General features: G+C 35.8%; 2 protein-coding genes across 3 annotated transcripts; one reads left to right on the forward strand and one right to left on the reverse strand.

Moving 5' to 3' along the window:
• Positions 1 to 2,617: 2,617 nt before the first annotated feature.
• Positions 2,618 to 4,311, reverse strand: LOC119073869 (sialic acid synthase). Its single transcript, XM_037179740.1, has 2 exons — positions 3,594 to 4,311; positions 2,618 to 3,536 (listed from the first exon to the last, which is right to left on the reverse strand). Exons 1-2 carry the CDS (start codon positions 4,293 to 4,295, stop codon positions 3,075 to 3,077), a joined length of 1,164 nt encoding a protein of 387 aa, XP_037035635.1. The 5' UTR covers positions 4,296 to 4,311; the 3' UTR covers positions 2,618 to 3,074.
• An 11,210-nt stretch (positions 4,312 to 15,521) lies between these two features.
• Positions 15,522 to 19,541, forward strand: LOC119073829 (endoplasmic reticulum metallopeptidase 1-like). 2 transcript variants are annotated; one of them, XM_037179635.1, is made up of 13 exons: positions 15,522 to 16,106; positions 16,177 to 16,415; positions 16,542 to 17,204; positions 17,259 to 17,416; positions 17,479 to 17,632; positions 17,693 to 17,922; positions 17,976 to 18,156; positions 18,214 to 18,542; positions 18,604 to 18,706; positions 18,765 to 18,870; positions 18,929 to 19,047; positions 19,106 to 19,278; positions 19,340 to 19,541. In XM_037179635.1, the coding sequence occupies exons 1-13, from the start codon at positions 16,063 to 16,065 to the stop codon at positions 19,499 to 19,501; spliced, it is 2,661 nt and encodes an 886-aa protein (XP_037035530.1). In that variant the 5' UTR covers positions 15,522 to 16,062; the 3' UTR covers positions 19,502 to 19,541. The 2 variants fall into 2 exon arrangements, with proteins under 2 accessions (XP_037035530.1, XP_037035529.1); XM_037179634.1 differs by having other exon boundaries at positions 15,928 to 16,112.
• Positions 19,542 to 20,694: the final 1,153 nt, after the last annotated feature.

The raw sequence follows: 20,694 nt of genomic DNA on the forward strand, positions 1-20,694 counted from the left end.
GGATTAGATAAATCAATCATCCAAAAAATCTGGATCAATTGCAGATGATGCTGAAAGATTCAAGCATAATCATTACATACGTTTAAAAGAAAATTTTTTATTTACACCTATTGCTTTTGAATCACTAGGTTGCATGGGTCCCGAAACAAGTACATTAATTAAGAAATTTTGTTCATTAATGAGAAAAGCTTCTGGCGAACAACGCTCCATGGATTACCAAATACAAAAGATTTCTATTGCAATTCAACGGAGAAACGGTAGTTGCATTTTGGGGACTTTGGGGCGTAACAGAGTTGATGATTTTTATTTATTGTAAATACTTGTTTTTGAAAAGATCGTTTTTTACTGGTTGCGCTTTGCAGCCTTCTCGCTTATATGTCATTTACGCAAACTCACTAATCATTCGTGGATTCATTAAATCAGATGTTTTTAAAATAAAAGGTCAGTGATTGTAAATATAAATGGTGAGATATGTCTCGGTTGATTCCCCTTGTATAAGTTGTTGATACTTCAGATCGCAAGATAGTAAGAATTCAGTGTTCGTAAAAAGGATTGCGCACGCTTTTTCAAATGTTTTTGCATTATTTTCGAAAATTTAGATTTTTTGTAAATTTATCGGCGCGCCGATCGGCGCACCGCCGCCGACTATAAATTTCTCTCGGCGCGCCACCGCCGATCCCTTACCAGTCGGCGCACCGCCGCCGATTATTTTAAGATCGGCGCACACCTCTACCCATACTCTATCTGTCGGTTGTATATGGAGAAATTACACTTACTTACCTAGTTGATATTATAGTACGTATATTTGCTGTGAGCAAGTGAAAATGATATCCGACGAATTTAATAGTCAAATATCCGACGAATTTAATATTCAAATACATTGTGACAATATGTATGTATGTGTGTGTGAGAGAATGCGGTATATTTGCTTAGGATTACAATATTGTTGAGGAAAATGTTAGATTGATAACATAATATCACTGCTGAATTTAACTGGCAAGCAAGAGAAGAAGATCATATATACATTACAGATTACAATTATATTTACTTTTTGATATAGCTGTGGGACTACCTTTCAAACTTTCTGTAATAATTTTTCTTTTACTTTCCTTCGTGTTCCTTTTTTTTGTGAACTTTCTATTGTTAAAAAAAAGTTATCCCAGAAACAGTTTGATGCCTGTTCGTTCGGTTCACAATAAAATAGCTGCTCCCAGCGGATATTACATCTTTTTCCTCTCTCTCCATAAAACAGGGGTAGCGCTCGACTCCGAAATGAAAAAGAGATTATTATTATTTTAATTTTTGATGAGAATTTTCTTTCTGCATATTAAATACATGGAATATCCTATACCACTACCACTAGCTCTGCATACACAACATCCCGGCCAGAGAGCGTCGAAAACATTGAAAATTTATAATTTATTTCCGTAGTAATGGCTGTAATGCTTACATTGTAATCCGTCCATGGCTTAGTCTATAAGGCTGTTTACTGAAAAGTCTAGCAAAGTACTTCAAATGCCGGGTGTAAAATCGATTGCAATTATTTCCAACAAAATGTAGTTTTCTCGGTTCACAAAGTAACTTCTTACATATCAATCAATGGGCTTTATAAATGATGGAAACGGCGGTTGTTGTTGCAAATATGTTGATGTAAGAATGCGCGGGCCCAATCAACGAGATTGTGCTGTAGTGTGTACAGTCAGAGGCAAAGAAATTTCAGCATGAATTTGCTTCAGCTGTTTTCACACATACAATCAGAACTGTTTATAGTTTTTTATACGGTTGAAGGTGCTACACGCACGCGAGAAGTAGTGGTAAAACCATATAGACAGTTTTGATTGTTTGTGTGGATCAGCTGAAAAACAGCTGAAGCAAACTGATGCTGAAATTTCACTGCCTCTGACTGTTCAGAAAATTCACCAAATACACAATCAAATGACAGGAGAGAGATTACGACATCAGTTCTCGTTTCTCTATTCAATCAAAACTCTACCGATAGCACATAACCTCAGGACTCTGGAACATCAATTATTTTTTAAATCGGTCCGATATCGGTTTGGCGATAAGAGTCTTAAAAAAGGTTGTGATGAAACGGCAGCAAACTTTTTTTCAAACCCTTATCGCCTAGCCAATATAGGGCCGATTGAAAAAGTCACGGAAAAAACGGAAAATGTCAATGTACGTCTGATTCGATCACGATTTACGTGTGAGTCGCAAATACTACATCTCCTACGTAGTATGAACATCGAAGTCGTGAAGTTTTACGTCTAAATCGTACAATAAACGACTGAGCGAACCATTGGTTTTGTACATTGTAGTTGAGTGAGGACAAAACCAATGGTTCACTCAGCCGTTTATTGCACGATGTAGACGTTGAATTTTACGACTTCGATGTACATACTACGTACGAGACGTAGCATTTGCGACCCACACGTAAAACGTGATCGACTCAAACCTACATCGACATTTTGTGTTTTTTCCGTGTGATTACTGTTCCGGAGTCCTGAGATCATGTGATACACGATGGCATTTTATTTGACTAACAATGACAATGACATTGGTTTTGTTGCAGCGACGACATCTTTCAATGAGATAGTGAATCGTTCTCTATCGGTAGAGTTTTGATTGAATAGAGAAAAGAGAACTGATGTCGTAATCCCTCTCCAGTTCAAATTTGTGCTGCATAGTGCGGAACCATTTTCACTGTGCAACAAGTTTCACACAAGAAACCACATTCCTATCATTTGTCGTATTGATATGTACAATTACTCAAAAAGCGGTAGATTTTGGAGTCTTGAATGAACCTCACGTTGTTGAGGTAAATTATGTATGTTGAAATGGAGCACTGTGTAATAAACGATGCACTTTACATTTCGCGAAATAACGAAAGCTAAAAAATTTACACCGCCAATTGATTGACCGATACTGGCTTTGGGATAGTGAAATATGTTGTAATGCAGTGAATTTAGGGCAACATGTTGAATTAATCTTTCAATTTATAAATTTTCCCAGCTTAAATTTCGGCAAAGGAAATTCATTTTCGAAAAATACATTCTGATGATGATGCTCTCTGTCTAGTCCTCATTATTTGATATAAAATGGTTTTCCATTAAATTTTCTTCGGCACGAACATCAACCACAAGCCTTTGCCCGATGAAATTGTCAAAACGTTCAGCAGATATACCAAACGGTTCACTGACTTTAGCCACAATCATATCTGTCGTTAAAATGGGCCCCCTTGACAAAGACTTTGCGTAAACAAGTGATTTTCCCAGTTTCATACGACACATCATTTCACAATCAAGAATTTTCTTCTGTGCCACCCCACTTAGGGCTAGTCTCACATTGTCCACTTCAGTCGCATGGGACCATCTTGATATAATTTCCAAAATTTGCTCGTTTTCCATATCATCTTTGGAAATACGTTCAGCATCACGAATCCGTGAAATCATTTCTTTGAATTCATTCGGCTCCAATGAAAGATTGTGGTCGGTTCCCTTTTGCTTCTTGTCTAAAGTAAAGTGACGTTCAATAATCTACAAAGAAAAATCTCCGTCTGATACGCTGGTTCGTTTGCTGTGCGTAAATACTACCTTAGCTCCAAGTAAAACAGCCGCTATTGAAATAGCGATTCCTTGTTCGTGGCCCGAATAGCCAATACATATTCCAGGAAACTTGTTTCGGTAATAGTTAATCATGCGTAAGCATACGTCCTTCGGTTCGGTCGGGTAAGAACTTACACAGTGCAATAAACAAAAATTGTCTTTCGCATTTGATTCCATAATTTCAACGATTCGTCGAACCATCTCTTCGCTCTGCATTCCCGTTGATATGATTAATGGCGTTGGATGTTTTGCTGCTGTAGATAACAGCGTAACATTATTTGCATCACCCGAGCCAATCTTAATCACAGGGACATTAATTTGCTGCAATTCTTGCAGAGATTGGACATCCATCGCTGATGCTGTGAATATGATGTCTAATTCGGATGCAAATTCTTGTAAAATTTTGTACTGCTCGATTGTAAATTCCAAATATGTTTTGTGTTCACCATATGTCCGTCCCCATGAATTTTCGCCGTCGTATACTCTCTGAAGTGCAGCTTCAGTGAATTTCTCTTTTAAACACGATTTTTGAAATTTTACACAATCAGCACCAATCGCTTTTGATGTGGCAATCATTTTCTTTGCCATGTCCATGTCACCTTGATGATTTTGTCCAATTTCCGCTATTATAAATGTTCGTTCACAACCGGCTGTTTTGTCAGCTATTCGAAATGGACCGAACGAACTCATTTCACAACCGTATCAATTGAAGTTTAAATTCCAACTGAATCATTCGTTTAAAACAATAAACATTTTTAGATAACAAATGCTTATAGGTCATACCAGGTCAGGTCATACACTACATGGTATGTGTTCGGCATTTTAGTATATTTAAGACTTAAATTATAATGATATGGTCATGAGGCTTGAGTTCCTTCAATTTTTAAGTGATTGTAAACACTTAACTGACTGAAATACAATGAAAAAGCAATTAATGGTCTATGTTTTTTCGAAGTTAAGACGTTACGTATGCTTACAATGTTACAAGGGAAGGCTAAATTTGTTCGGTTCCATGTTTTAGAAACAGTTAATCATCTCATCTGTTATCGACGACGTCGACAAAAAATAAGCGATAAGCTTCGGTTGGTGTACTATTGTATAGCAGAAAATACTAGTTGAAAATGACTTACTAGATTTACAATAAACATTATCCTTTCAAGAAAAGAAGTGCCACATTTAAAGACTATATCAACAAAAAAAGCGTCAACAATATCATCTGTTAAAGACATCAATGATAAGATAAGCGATTGTATAGCCAAAAATATGTGAAAACAATAATGAAGTAAAAGATTTTTGATCTGTTGACCAATACTCAGGTCAAGTGAAGTAAAAGATTCGACTGGTAATATCACGGTGAGGCTTAAAAATTTTGAATAATCGTGTAAGTTAACATCAAGGTTTTTTTCATAAGTGAGTTGGGGGAGGGAAGTGCTGTTCAAGTAAACAAGTCTTAGCACAATTCCCTGAGCTGTTCCTGAGACACGGTGGGCTTGAATGATGGCTAATTAAAAGTGTAATGTAACTGAAATTTTATTGTTGATAAATGTTAGTCGATGTCCACTGATCATAAATCAGGGCAAGTGGTCGGAAAGTGGACGGCAAATTTTTGAAATATTTTTGAAAAACCATATTGTAACGGATAAAACGTCTCCCCTGCACAGCAGTGTCAACGTGCAGACCGTACCATACAGTTTAAATTAAAGACTGTTCAATTACCTGTCGAACGATACCACACTTTCTATATTTGTGTTTATACGCGCGATGTTACAAGAACATTTTCATGTGAGTAGGTACTTTAGTTCATTTATTTAATGTTGAAAGCTAAGATGGATATATGTTCTGACTCTTTGTTGTTAATTTCGTATTCTAGGACATTTTATTCACTAAAAATGACCAAATATCTCGAACATAATTTGGTTTGTTTGATTGGTTCAATGTATTTCGAAAGTACAGAGACCGTAAGGTTTTTGACTGAACTCAAAATCTTCTCTATGGAATAATTATTAGGGATTTCTAGCTTAAATTGTAAGTAGAAACCAAAATAAAACTTAACATTGGCAATGAAAGAAGTTTTGAGTTCATTCAAAAATCTTACGGTCTCTGTACTATCGAGTAGACCGAGTCTCGCATATAAAATGAGCTGTACAGCACAGCTGTGGCACACCACACATAGTAAATCTGGTGTCGTCGTAAAGCTGAGATCCAGGACAATTCACCTGAAACAAAATAATACCCTTCTAAGTACCATGTGGTTAGAGATATTTGGCCATTTTTATTGAATAAAAGGTCCTGGAATACGAAATTAACAACAAAGAGTCAGAACATATATCCATCTTAGCTTTCAACATTAAATAAATGAACTAAAGTACCTACTCACATGAAAACGTTCTTGTAACATCGCGCGTATAAACACAAATATAGAAAGTGTGGTATCGTTCGACAGGTAATTGAACAGTCTTTAATTTAAACTGTATGGTACCGTCTGCACATTGACACTGCTGTGCAGGGGAGACGTTTTATCCGTTACAATATGGTTTTTCAAAAATATTTCAAAAATTTGCCGTCCACTTTCCGACCACTTGCCCTGATTTATGATCAGTGGACAGGACATCGACTAACATTTATCAACAATAAAATTTCAGTTACATTACACTTTTAATTAGCCATCATTCAAGCCCACCGTGGAGAACCAGCACCAGCGTCAGCCAGTGCTTGTGAAACAGTGAGGACTTAAGATTTACATTGGAATTGGTAGAGGGACAAATTCTAAGATTTACAGTGTAAAAGTTATGGCTCTCGATAATTTCTTCATTGAGCAATAGTAGCTAAAAGTGAAAATTTCACCATATTGAATATGCCGTGAATATGGTTGAAATATGCTGGATTCAAGTTTATTACAACAGAAATGAAGCATGTTTCATGGTTGCACAAAAAATTAGTAATTTAAGTTATAATGATGGATCAGGGACTATTTTTGAGAAACCATTTTCCCTTACTTTCCTACATTTTTCGATTTTCTGTTTTGTGATTTACTAGCTTTTTGTGAGTTTTACATGTATGGAGAGTAGTCTCTGCTAAATATGCATCAATACGGAGATTTCCATTATCGTATCGGAGGAAGATAATTCCGAAGAAAGGAAGTGGAAGAGTCATCGAGTGTTATGTTTTTAACAAAGTTTTCGCCGGATGAGTTTTTTTTGCCGGATATGACAAAATTTTGTAATTGTTCGTGACTGAAACATTCGTTTATGTTTGATTAAAGGATCACAACCAAAACCTATGTCCTGAATCTGGATTGTGTATTTGTGGTTCGACTTGAATAAATCTGATAATTTTTAACCTGACCTTATTCAGCCTGAGCTGATTTATATCGTCAGATCTAACATCTCAGATTTATCTATACCTTCAATGATAGTAAAACTTTTGACTGAGTCAAAATGTAAGTTTATGTCCGAGTATTCTTAATAATCAAAGTCCCCATGCACCGTAACTGTGAAACTTTTGAATGACATAATTCATAAATTCATCTGCTATCATTTGCAGATAATTGATATTCCTTGTACGCTTTTATGTGATTTGTGAGTCTAATGTGCGTTCGTTTCTCTGTAAAACAATGGATGACGAATCATAGAGCTGAGGAAATTAACTGATTGTTATGGACATTTGCATTATTCGATTATTATCGGAATTGAGCATTTCTTAGCGCAACATATCCATTAGTATTTTTAGCACTGTGTACACACACACGCCTTCTGCATCAAAACAAATTTATATTTTATCACTGAAGGAATGCTATTAAAAAAATAAAAATAAAATAGAATTTGCATTAGCTAACTGGCGTGCAATTTGAATATTTTATTAAAATTGTTTTATCTCATTTCCTGATCTAATATTCATAGATGATCTGAAATTGTCTGGTATGAGGAATAATAAAATGAAATTAATTGAAATAACAAATCCGAAAACAAAAAACAAAAGAGGATTGTGTGCTAATTGAATAAGGTATACGAAAAAAAATATATTTTCCATTAAGTACAGCATTTTATTTCCATTTAAATTTCCTCTATTAAACATGGGTATTGCATTAAATAAATGATAAAATAAAATTTTGTTATGAAATGACAAACAGGATTCGGTCTTTTTCCTCATTGACTTTCATGTAAATTAAATGGACTCATGCTCATAAACCTTTTTCCAGTTTTTTTTATTTTTCTATTATAAATTTTCGCTTTACAATTACCCAGCATCGGGGTTGCTAGTACAGTCGCGCTTATAAAGTTATAATTAAATCAAAATTTCTGAAAATTGGGTGAGTTCATTTTCAATTCTCGTGTTTTAAAATTCTTTTTTTTTTCATTTTTAAATCAACAATTAACTTTTTTTTGGAATAATAAATTTTGATGCGATATAGCATAAAGTATATAAACTCTCTGAATTACTGTTTTCGATCTAGAATTCATTAACCAATGGTTTCGCTTAAGCTCTATCTTCCGTATTACAGCACACACACAACATCAACGAAATTTAAGATTTATTGCGAGAGCTCAGCAAAATTATGTGGAAAATTTATGGAAATTAGGTCAACCTATACTTATAATATCTAGAATCGCGACTCAGTCAGTACTTGGCTGAGGGAAATTAAGACAAATTTTCTGATTATTCAAGAAAGATACTTATCATTTTGCGTCAACTATGCTCTTCACATTGGATTAAATATTATTTCCGAATGCTACAGAACTCTACAGCGGCAATAAAAATGCGTATAAAAGCGAAAGAGGAAAAAAATGAATTTTTATGAAGCACAATATAACGAATCGCCTAAAGGTCGAAACTTTAATATTAAACTAAACTGTACACAGACAGAGCACTTATAGGATGACGTAAAGTTTACACCCATTGTAAGATGCTTTATTCGAAGGATCGACCTTCGACTTAGATACATGTGGTAATTTATGGGAGGCCCATATCATGCATATCTTAGAAAAGGTAATCGGGAACTATATATATACACCGAACTACACCAAATGAATTTTTAGCCAGTCTTTTCGATTATGACCACGGTATTCTGGTAGAAAAAAAAAATCCGAATTCGGAATTTGCTTCCAACGTGCATACAATTTATTTTGATAAAATCTTTTATTTTCGACTAGGGTAAACCTTTAATAATAAAATAGTCGTATAACTAAAAGTGTGATTTAATCTTCTGATTTCCTCTTCTTTTTTATTATGATTCAACGCATTGTTTTTACGATCAGGATCAGTTTTCGGATACACAGCTAGCCAGTACACTTCATAATTTAAAACACTTGGAAAATTGGGTTGTCATCAAAAAATATATAGAGCAACAGAGAGCCTGGTGGGTGATTGGCTGGTAAAGCTGTGTGTGTTTTCTTAGCGGAATGATGACTTATGACTTTAGAATTAAGTTTTATGACAACTGTAAAACTCGTCCTCGCTATTCTCATCTTAGTTATTGAACGAAGAAAATCTGAATTTATGATACAGTAGCGATGAAATTCTTACAGGTTCTTATGATACGCTCTTTGTAGCAAAGTCATACTAAAAGTCATACTACTAGAAGTGCGCACAGTTTATGAATAAGAGTAAATGAAAAATGGTGAAAAGTGTTTGATAAAGCTACTAATCCCATAAAAGGGGAAAGCTCCATCAAATTTTCATATATAATACTCTTTTGAGTATTAGAGAGCTTTTGATACAGTAAAACAAACATAAAAAGCTCAAACGTAAAGAATTTTTTAATAAACCACTCAATATCAAGGCTGTCAAAATTCGAGGGTGGATTGAATTAGTATCAAAAATTGGTTATTTTGAAGAATAATTGGAGTATATCGCATTACAATCATTGAATTCTTCGAAAAGGCTATTCACACTAAGTGCTATTAGTCTTTATTTTACAAATCGTACCTTGTGCGAATAGTGAAATAAAGGTTAATCGCACTTTCTGCGAATGTACCTACTTGACACCTTTACTTCTTTAGCTCAAAACATCGAGTAGTGCCTAACACAAATCTTTGTTTTACCATTCATTTTACAATAATATAAATGGCTAATTTTTAGTCACTCTCATAGCGATCACTCGACCGCATTTAAAACGTTTCTCAAAGTCTTTTTACTTCTTGGTTACCTATCAACGTAGCTTTAAAATAAGCTATTGTGCGACAAAATTTAAACTCATTTTGTGGAAGAATTTGCAATAGAAACCTCTCTCAAATAAAAAAAATCGGAAACCTGCGAAACTTTTTACCCGGAAAAAGTATTTTCCTCACAAAAGGGATGTGCCTTTGGGTTTGTTTATTACAGTAGACCCTGTATTTTATACTAAGACCGTTTTACCAACAATTCACTTTTTGGCATAGTCAAGAAAGCTTTTAGAGTGTCGATATCTCGAAAAACTAGAAGATTTTCAAAAAATCGTCTTGGGCATAGAACATTTTTGAAAATATTTTTTTTGATCTTAAAATTTTCTTTAGACTTCGCTGAGTCGGATCAGCTAGGTCCAGAAGCTCGGATGGAAAATATTCAAAAATCGACCGACTCTACTGAACATCTCTTTGAACTAAATTTCTCTAGTGGGAATGCAGGCGCTTACGGCTTTTGAGTACCTGCTGTTTTTCGAGTATTTTTTACGAATTTTATTCACAGTCAATTATGTAGAGAAAGAAATCTTTTTAAAAAGCAGATAAGTCTTTAATTAAAGGCAGGGTAAATTGATATGATCGATTATTAAGATTTTTAGCGTATTGTGATTTGAAAACGAGTATAGATACTGCCGTAATTCGCATGTCGGACTTAGTGCAAAATTTAAACAAAAGAATTCTTTGTTTAAATTTTGCACTAAGTCCGACATGCGAATTACGGCAGAATAACAAGCTTTCGGTCGATTTGCATAACAGTCACAATGTTTTTTCGGTGTATTGGGCTTGCGCGCGCACGTTTATACTTCGAACTCGAGCTTATGCGTATGCATTGGAACTGTTTACAAATAAAAAACCTAACAAATGCACAATAAACAATTCAAATGGGCGGTATGTAAGACTAGACTGGCTTTCAAATCTGTATACACTCAGAATCGATCATTTTATTTTGCTTCCACTTTATCTCTCCCAAAAATGTGTTTGTGCAAGTTTCATGTTATTTTATTCACAAAAACAATAAGCGAGTCATACATAGCGCAAATTAGTTGATGCGATAATCTCTTTGTCTTAATACAATTCAAACAACTGCCATTACTTTCTTGTTAAATTTGTGCTTTATTTCCTCATAGACATTCATATTTCGTCGACTAAGGGCTGTCACAAAAGCACGAGTAAATTCACATTACTGGCATAAGCTTTGCTGCATACTATTAAATTTTAATTTAATATTAATAATCTATCCCAAGAGTAAGTGGCATTAGAGAAGACGATGGTAATACTTTATTGTATTTCTGAATAGAAAATTTCTTCTTTTTTTTTGCTTCTTTCCCAAAATAATGTATAGCCCACCTTCATATATTCAAATTGACTTTTCAATAAACGGAATTCTTCAACGGAAGAGAAAACCAGTTTTAGTACATATTAATTCCCATACACATTACATAGGCCCCATCTTATACGACAGAAAGAATTGATTTATTCCTCGGGTTTAGTATATATACCATTCGGTTATGTGTAACTTACCATTTTATATATTTTATAATACAGATATGATTCTCGGGTATGCATACAATTTATAAGGCTTTTTCCATGTTCTACACATAATATAATAAACTGGGAGAAAGTTATTTTGCAATATATAATTTTTCTTCGTTGAATTTCTGTGTCCCAGGAGCGGGTGCGAGTGCCGATAAACATTGGTAAAAATTGATTCATACGGCCCGGTTAGAGAACTGTTCGGTTATCGATTGGTTTACGCAAACAGCCCATAAAACATTTCCCCGGTTCAGCATCAACGTGACAATACGTTGTGTGGTGTCTTTATATTTTGCACACGATGGAAGAAAAATGTCTGTGTGTCGAAATTAAGCTAATAAATCGGCAGATCGAGCTACGCCCTAATCATGTACATTCGAAATGATGCGTAGAGAATAGAATGGAGCTGCTTCTTTTCGCTTGTATTCAAACGGAGGAAATAATTTCCTTCATGCGATACACACAACATTTCTTCATTCAATACCATAGTCTTTATTATAAATGTATATATGCGTGTGTACACAAGTTATACGCATATTTATTTTGTGTATATAAAGTAGCAAATTTTCTCGAAAATTGACTTGTGAAATATTGTTTATCAAAACCGAAAGAGGGATGAATTTTGCTTTGCATAAATATTTCAAAATTTAGTCTTTAATTTACAATTGATCTGTACGATGTTTATCATGCTGGCTTGAGACAATATTATTATGAGGAAGTCTGGGATATTTTAATCAGAAAGTATTGAGTGTTTGTGTTAAGGAACGTCTCACAGACACATCATTATACATAATTTAGCGACGAATACACACAGTGTAGATTTAGTATGTACGAATTACAATGTTTTATCGGTGAAAACATTGTGATCCAATGTCATTAGACGAGCTGTAATCGCTTGCTGAATAAATTCGTTTGATTTGAATTAATTTTGTTTTTGCCTATAATACCCTTTGATAATGGTTGTTCGTTCGCTGAATTTTTCTTCTTGTCTTAACATTAATTGTCAGGGGAAAGAGTTTATAGTCGAATGAGCAAAATTCTTTCGCTGACAATTCTTATTTCTAAATTTACTCCAAGATGCAGTAGTCCCATGTTCGAAGCATATCTCTATATCTTTCGTGGTAAATATTCGATTTTCGGCGATTTACACCTTGACTTCTTTGACCTTTTAGGAGCTGTTCGTAAAAGACGTTCATCGTTTTTAGAGAATTTTACAATTCCCTTCCCTCCATTGTCCACTATTTTCCAATAAAATTAACATATGGCTGTCCACTTTGCCCTTGCCGAGAACCTATTTTTCCATTATCATAGCCTGGCCTTAAAGAAAATTTGCTTGCAACAACTTGTCTTTAAATCTCTTGCTGTTACCTATTTTCATTAACTCATCTACAGGCTAATGAAAGTTTCGTCAATTTAAGAAAACGCGACGCCAACTGTTTCCAACCTTTATCAATTCTCATAAATGCCGACATTTTGTGGAACTTTACTTTCAGCTTTAAAAAGTTCGTGCGAACTTCGTCAAATGCTTGAAATTCGAAAAAGAGAGAAATAGGTCACCAGTGTCATCAAACATTTATCAAAGACCAATTTTATATGCTTAAGTGGGAGCTTTAAGAATTGTACATCTTTCGACATAATTTACATACATTTCGGTAGGGTTCACCATTTCTAACTGGTGGAATACGAAAGGTTTAAATTTGTCGATGAGTTGATGTTATACCATCATTTGTATGTCATTGGGAATTCATTTAATTGTATCCATAGGGATCCGTGCTTTGATACACATGCTTAACAAGGCAACCAACGTCAACAACTCAACCACAAATCACACATCAAAATTATTTATTTTAATGTCTTCAACTAAGATTTTAATTCTTTTTTCTTTTTAGCCCCGTACGAAGTACGAAGGGGCTTATAGGATTACGATGCCGTGTGTAATTGATGGAATTCGAAGCAGACGGTAAGGGCAAAGTGTATGCCTATGTTCATAGAATGTTGTTGAAAAAAAAAAAATTTGGGTCCTCGGACTAAGGCCGCTACTAGGGCTAGGGCCCTATGCGTATTTTACATACAACTCGAGTAAATTTCATCCGTTTTTCGTAATTTTTGTTTCATTTGAAAGATAATCGAACACCGAATAGAATGTTGTTGAAAAAAAAAAAAATTTGGGTCCTTGGACTAAGGCCGCTACTAGGGCCCTATGTGTATTTTACATATAACTCGAGCAAATTTCATCCGTTTTTCGTAATTTTTGTTTCATTTGGAAGGTAATCAAAGGCCGAATAGAATGTTGTTGAAAAAAAATTAAATTTGGGTCCTTGGCCTAAGGCCACTACTAAGGCCCTATGTGTATTTTACATTGAACTCGAGTAAATTTCATTCGTTTTTCGTAATTTTTGTGTCATTTGGAAGGTAATCAAAGGCCGAATAGAATGTTGTTGAAAAAAATTAAATTTGGGTCCTCGGACTAAGGCCGCTACTAGGGCCCTATGCGTATTTTACATACAACTCGAGTAAATTTCATCCGTTTTTCGTAATTTTTGTTTCATTTGAAAGATAATCGAACACCGAATGTTGTTGAAAAAAAAATTAAATTTGGGTCCTTGGACTAAGGTCGTTACTAGGGCCCTATGTGTATTTTACATATAACTCGAGCAAATTTCATCCGTTTTCCGTATTTTTTGTTTCATTTGGAAGGTAATCAAAGGCCGAATAGAATGTAGTTGAAAAAATAAATAAATTTGGATCCTCGGACTGAGGCCGATACTAGGCCCTATGTGTATTTATACTCAATAAAATAAAATTTTAGGGCTATTTGAAATTTTTGTTTTATTTGAAAGGAACGTCGTACGGGGCTTCGTAATTGCGCTATGCGCAATTTCTAAGATGTACACATTCCATAATAATTTTACTTTAACTACTTTAACCGGCGCATAGGCTTACGGTCAAAGTAGGGTGACAGACGCACTAGGGTCACGTACGCAATAGATATACGGGTTTGTACGGGGCTCAGTCGCAGCAAACGCTCCGACTGTTCTGATGGCTTGTTTCTTAATTGGTTCTAAAATTTGTGTTTGTGCCAACACAACCATCATCCTTAGAACTCAGGTAGTCACAAAATTGCTTTATTTGATTTTGGGCTTTCGGTTATGTTTGGGTGCACTCCTACACAAGTGGTAAAGAATTATCTTGGCGCCTGTAGTACTTCTTCCAACATTCTTCCTATTTCTCCCATTATTCAAACAACAATTTGTCGTAAATTCCTTAGTGAATGAAGGCAATTAGTTTCAGCTGTTTTGAACAATTGATTTAAGTTTTACTGATTCTGCTGTTAGATAAGTATAATATCGAATCCACACACCGACCCACAATATTATGAGATCCGAAATTCCTTTCTAAAAGCTTGAAGTCTTTTCAATTCCAATTCGATAGGAAAATGTTGTTTGATAGTAGTCAGTTCTATCAAAGACGCAAATTTTGATTGCAAATGAAAATAAATTTCATAATTAAATTGGTCTGCATATGTTCCTCTCAGATTAGATTGCCATTATCGCCAATTATCGAATGTGTCACGGTGTATTGAATATGTTATAAAAACTTGGGGTCTGGCTCCGAAACATATGTGAACCGCTAAGGTTTTTCCAATAATTTAATATTTTACTTTCAGTGAAAATGAAAATAAATTTGTTTTAAAAGGGAAAACGACTTTAGTGTGTCTGACACTGTGGAATCGAACTAGAGACACTGAATTGCTTAGGAGAATGCTCTATTGGCTTGAGTATTCGACTGGCAACACAGTGAGCACGACAAAAATATTTTATATGAAAAATATCATCTGTGAAAAAGTACCGGGTCGGTGGTCTACTAGGCGAAATAACAGTTGGAGAAAAATGGCAATTTCAATTTTTTTCGTCAAAACGAATATTGGAACTAATATTCAAAAATACAACAAATCTCCAGCCAGTTCCGTGTATAGAGCACATAGGAATTTTGAACGTTCAGCACATTGTAGCTATTGAAATTTTATATTAACAAAAACAACAGGAAACAAGCAATAACAAATTTTCACAACAAAGTGCTGCACTCGCATAATATCTACTGATTTCATATTCGTTTATGGTTCGTTCTATTCGGTTTGCTGTATTCTGTGTATGTGAATATGTAAGAAGAATTTTACGACGCGTAGCTTCGGTTTTAATTAATAAAGTGAAGGTAACATTAGACTCTGATTCGTGTCAACTAAAAATCTACAAAATCGTGAGATCTCTGTGATAATTGTTGTCAACCAGGAAAGTGGTTAAAAAAGATCTTTGTCCAGACTCAGTACATTCGAATTTACGTCTTAGCTAATGTTAACTTTACCATCATCACAATACAATGCCTTCAGTAAGGTAATGTGCAGACGGAATTCCTTATTATCGAAATAATACTTTCATTAGGATGTTTGCAACGTTAGACTGTATTTGCGTCACTTTTGTTTGACTCGTCTGTGAAGGATCTATTTTAAAGTATAGTTACTGAAGGAAAACACTTATCGACTGCTCTTTTGAATGAGATAAAAAATTAGTCACTCGAATACACCACACAACTATATCACGTAAGATTGCGATATATCGGTTATTTATAGAGAGATAAAAGTAGAGCCGATAGCCGTGAATTGAATTGGAGAAATACAATCTTATTTCGTGCTAACCTTGGCAAGAGGAACATTGTGTTGTTGACTGAATTATGTATTTCGTGTAGTTTTGTCAATTGAATTCCTAAAAATGACTAAAAATACCGGTATTTTCATAACGAATCAAGGATTTACGCCTAGGTATGTTCCAGGTCCATAGTGCAATAAAATGTAATTTTGTTTTAATTTTCGATTTTCATTTTAGTGCTCCCTACTTATACGAAAATAATGCCGTAACAGTGGAAGAAACCCCGCCGAAAAGGCAAACTATTTCAATTTTCTGGCTGCCGGTCTACATTTTCCCGTGGGCATTAATTTTTGGCTTGATGATATTCACCTATCATCAGCTTCCAACGCCAATATCTCAAGCCTCAGAGTCGTCTTATCCGAATCGTTTCATCGGTGAACGTGCTAAGATTTTGAATGAAGAGCTAGCTAGCATAGGTAAAAGTACCAAGTACACTTAGGCGAGACAATACATTTTCAAAATATTTTTCTTTATCATTTTCTGTGATTTGAAAATGGCAACCTCTTAAAGATTTAAAAACATTTTTGTTTTTCGTATTACAGGTCCGAAAGTGGTCGGAAGTGATAGCAATGAAGTGAGAGCAGTTTCATTTTTGATGAACGAAATCGATAAAATTAAGAGATCAGCGAATCCTATTCATTCTATCGAAGACAATGTTCAGTGTTCAGCGACTGAACGCTGTTCGCCTGGTAGCTTTGAGCTGGGAACTCTGACGACCTACTATCAAGGAATTCAAAATGTCGTCGTGAAAATTAGTCCACGCAACAGAACAACGGCCCATAGCTTACTGATTAACTCACATTACGATTCGGTTCCTGGTAGTCCTGCTGCTGGCGATGCCGGCCTTTTGGTTTCAGTAATGTTAGAAGTACTGCGAGTGTTGTCGCAGTTACCGGAAAGTCTGAAGCATTCGGTTGTGTTCCTGTTTAATAGTTCGGAAGAATTTGAACTCAACGGATCCCATGAATTTATCACCAAACATATGTGGGCGAGTGATGTTCGAGCTGTTATCAATATGGATTCGTGCGGAACCGGTGGCAGAGAGGTGTTATTCCAATCTACGGGTTATACATGGTTAATGAACCTGTACAAAAAAGCTGCTAAATATCCTACAGCGTCAGTGTTGGGAGACGAACTGTTTAAAAGTGGAGTAATTCCATCCGACACAGATTTCCGGATTTTCCGCGATTTTGGAAATTTGAGAGGTTTGGTGCATGATTTATCTTCCGATTTCTCTTCTCATTTTAATCAATTCGTAGGACTGGATTTTGCAATCTACCGAAACGGCTACGTTTATCACACAAAACATGATGCAAGTGACCTCATTTCGGCAGGCACTTTCCAAAACACAGGAGACAATATCTTAGCTTTGACCATTGCAGTAGCTAATGCCGACGAATTAGGATCCCAAGACTATGTAACTATCGCGAATTGTCGAACTCGTCTGTGTCATGGTAAATTTTCGGCTCATTTTTTCAGGAACATGAGGACGGTGACTTGATCTTCTTTGATTTCATCAATTGGTTCATGATCAGCTACACTAAGACGATAGCTTACGTGATCAATTCGTGTGTTTCCGTTGTAGCTCTGGTCGGGATAATAATTTCGCTAGTCAGTTTTGGCAAGGCTTGCGGTGAGTGCAGTTACTTCTGGAATAGGCTTTCCGATTAGACGTTTTCATCCAAAATTCTAGGTCTGAGTTTTGGACGAATGACGGCTGAATTTGGTGGAATCGTTCTAATTCAAATTATATCAATTGGCGTTGCTGCTGGCATTGTCATCCTACTGGCATTTGTGTATGACGTTGGATCTCGTTCGATGAGTTGGTATTCCAATCCGTGGCTTATTTTCGGCATCTACTATTGTCCGTTATTTTTCTGTCTGGGCATTGCACCATCCCTGTATGTGATGTTTAGGAAAACAGTGAGAAAAATCAATATTTAAGCGAACGTGTGCGTTAAATGGATGATTTGCAGGACATCATCAGACAAGCCTATTACGTTCAAATGTTCCAGCACGCGCAATGTCTTCTCCTAGTGGTGATAACTTTAGGAATAACTGCTGTTGGTGTTCGGTCCACATTCCTCATTGTTCTTACGCTAATTTTTTATGCTCTGACGACGTACATCAATTGTTTTACTAAACTACAATTGCGAGGTACGACATCAATAACAGGTCATAGTTCCACCAATTACACCAAATCATCTCTTACAGATAGTTTGTGGATAATTGTCACTGCTATTGGACAATTCATTCCATTCATGTTCTATTCGTACTACACATTGGTCATTTTTGACTTGTTCATTGCTATACAAGGAAGAAGTGGACCGGTGGACAATCCAGATAACATGCTTGGCATCATTGTAATCGGTTTCGGTATACTGATGGCAGGATTGATTATACCAATTCTTTACATGTTCAAACGATCAGCCCTAGTTATATTAGGCTTTCTGGTTGTGTTCGTTACTTTCGGAATTATTATGGCGACAAATGTGGGCTTCCCGTATCGACATGCGGTGTCAGCGAAACGATTTTGGATTTTCGTAGGTTCAAACATTTCGATTGAATGGTGCTCCGGTCAACAAATTTGTGTATCCATTTCAGCATACGGAAAGAACATTCCATGACTTTGATGGAAGCACCAGATACTCCGATTCTGGGTATTATATGAGGGCAATGGATAGACATTCTGACGAAATTGTATCAGGTAAATCAACGTCAATTTCCCAAGCTTTCGCCCATATATCTTGTGACATCTCATCTAGACTTTGTGCCGCAAATGAAGAACGCAGAAAAGGCGACGAGTTTGTGCGATACCGAAATGATGTGCGGACTTCCATCTTATCAGGCCATGGCAACATTTAGTACGAGGTAATATTTCGAAACATCAATCGTAAAGGTAAAAACGAAATCGAAATTGTTTTTTCAGCGAGTACAGTCATTGGATACCATCATCTCGTCCTTATGTCCCGTTTAGGTCTAGTCTTACACTAAAAAGAGAGGTCAGTCTAACTTCAAGTTCCAGCAGATTCGAATTTGAATTGAGCGGTGAGTAACTTACTTGAATCGATAAATCGACAAATTACGACAATAAATCTGGTATTAGGTCCTGATCATATGGTATTATCGATTTCTCCGTTGGAGGGCAACACTCTATTGAGTTGGTCTTTCCTCGACAAAACTCCCGTAAGCCGAAGTTGGGGTAACCGTGCGCTCTATTTTATGATGCTTGTTTATGGGAGCGACAATAGTCCGATCAGTTTCGATTTAGTTATAGAGGTTTGCGAGGGAATATATTCTGTCAGTCATAGCTTAGCAGCTTCACAATTTCTTGTTTCAGAAATCGTCAAGTGAAGGACCTAGTTTCGATATAGCAATTGTCAGCCATTTTACATACCACAAAGATGGTGACACGGTGGAATATAAGGAATTTCTGGAAAGTTTTCCTGACTGGGCTCATTTAACTTCTTGGACGAGTACTTATGATAGTTACAAATTTTGATTGGAATATTTTCGTAAAAATAAATGATTTTAATGCGAAAGTAAATTTGAAAAAGTTATTTAGTCCACACCACGTCAGCCACAACATCCAAGGTATACTTAGAAATACTAAGGTAATGTGAATCTCTATCTGATAACAAAAAAATGTGGAACCCAAGTTTTGGGCGAAGTGCAGCGCCATATTTCGTTTGGTGCACCAATTCTAAGGCCGAAATCACACGAACAATATTGAGGGATTCTTTTGAAAAACAGCCTACCGAAATCGGACGCATTTTTTATTTGACTTTTTTATATGTGCCTAGAAAGGTATTCGACCCTAGAAGCCAAAACTCTGTACGGCACGTGTAACTGGAGAAATTTTTGTAAGAAAATTGCAATTTTTCGGTTTTATCTCACCTTTTACCAGCCACACAAGCTTCGAAGAATTTTTAGACCCGTACGAAGTACTGGGGTCTTATAGGTTTACGCATACGTTTGTAACACGTCGAATTGGACTCCATGAGTAAGGGGAAACCTATTGTGGTTGTCTACAGATGCCAAATCAGTGAAAAAAAATGTCCGTCTGTCTGTCTGTCTGTCCGTTCTCTAACTTGAGTAAAACACATCCGATTTCTAATTTTTCCTCGTTTGGTAATGTCAAAAGACAGGCTAAGTTCGAAGATGGGTGATTTCGGATCGACCTCTCCGGAGCTGGGGCCCAATAAGTGCCTAAGTGTTTTTCGACGATATATCCAGACATTTAAGCACTACACTTGTCAGTGATACGTCAAATAAAAGGTATTTACAATATCAATCGACAAAAAAAAATGTTTTTGGAAATCGGATGACCGACTCGTGAGTTAGACCCCTTGGTGTGAAACAGGCACAGGGCGGCAAGCAGTTTTAGCTTGTAGGTCGGCCACATTTGAACATATTTCGTCTGTTTTAGCTTTTTTAGATAGGTATTAACCGTACCAATCAGGGAAAAAGAAAAGAAATTATGTTCTCCTGAGCGTGAGCTAGGTCTCTTGGAGTGAGCTCTTATCTGTCTACTCGGCCGTACAGTGAACGTGGAGTATTTTGTCAATATCTCGAGTAAATTTTGACCGAATTTCATGATTTTTTTTGTTTGAAAGGTATTAACGAATGTAAAGCGTCGGTACTATTTCCGGTCTCCTTACAAAATGGCTGCCGGCGGCCATATTGGATTTTAGT

This window comes from Bradysia coprophila, unplaced genomic scaffold, assembly GCF_014529535.1.
Source record: "Bradysia coprophila strain Holo2 unplaced genomic scaffold, BU_Bcop_v1 contig_138, whole genome shotgun sequence".
Lineage (NCBI taxonomy): Eukaryota > Metazoa > Arthropoda > Insecta > Diptera > Sciaridae > Bradysia > Bradysia coprophila.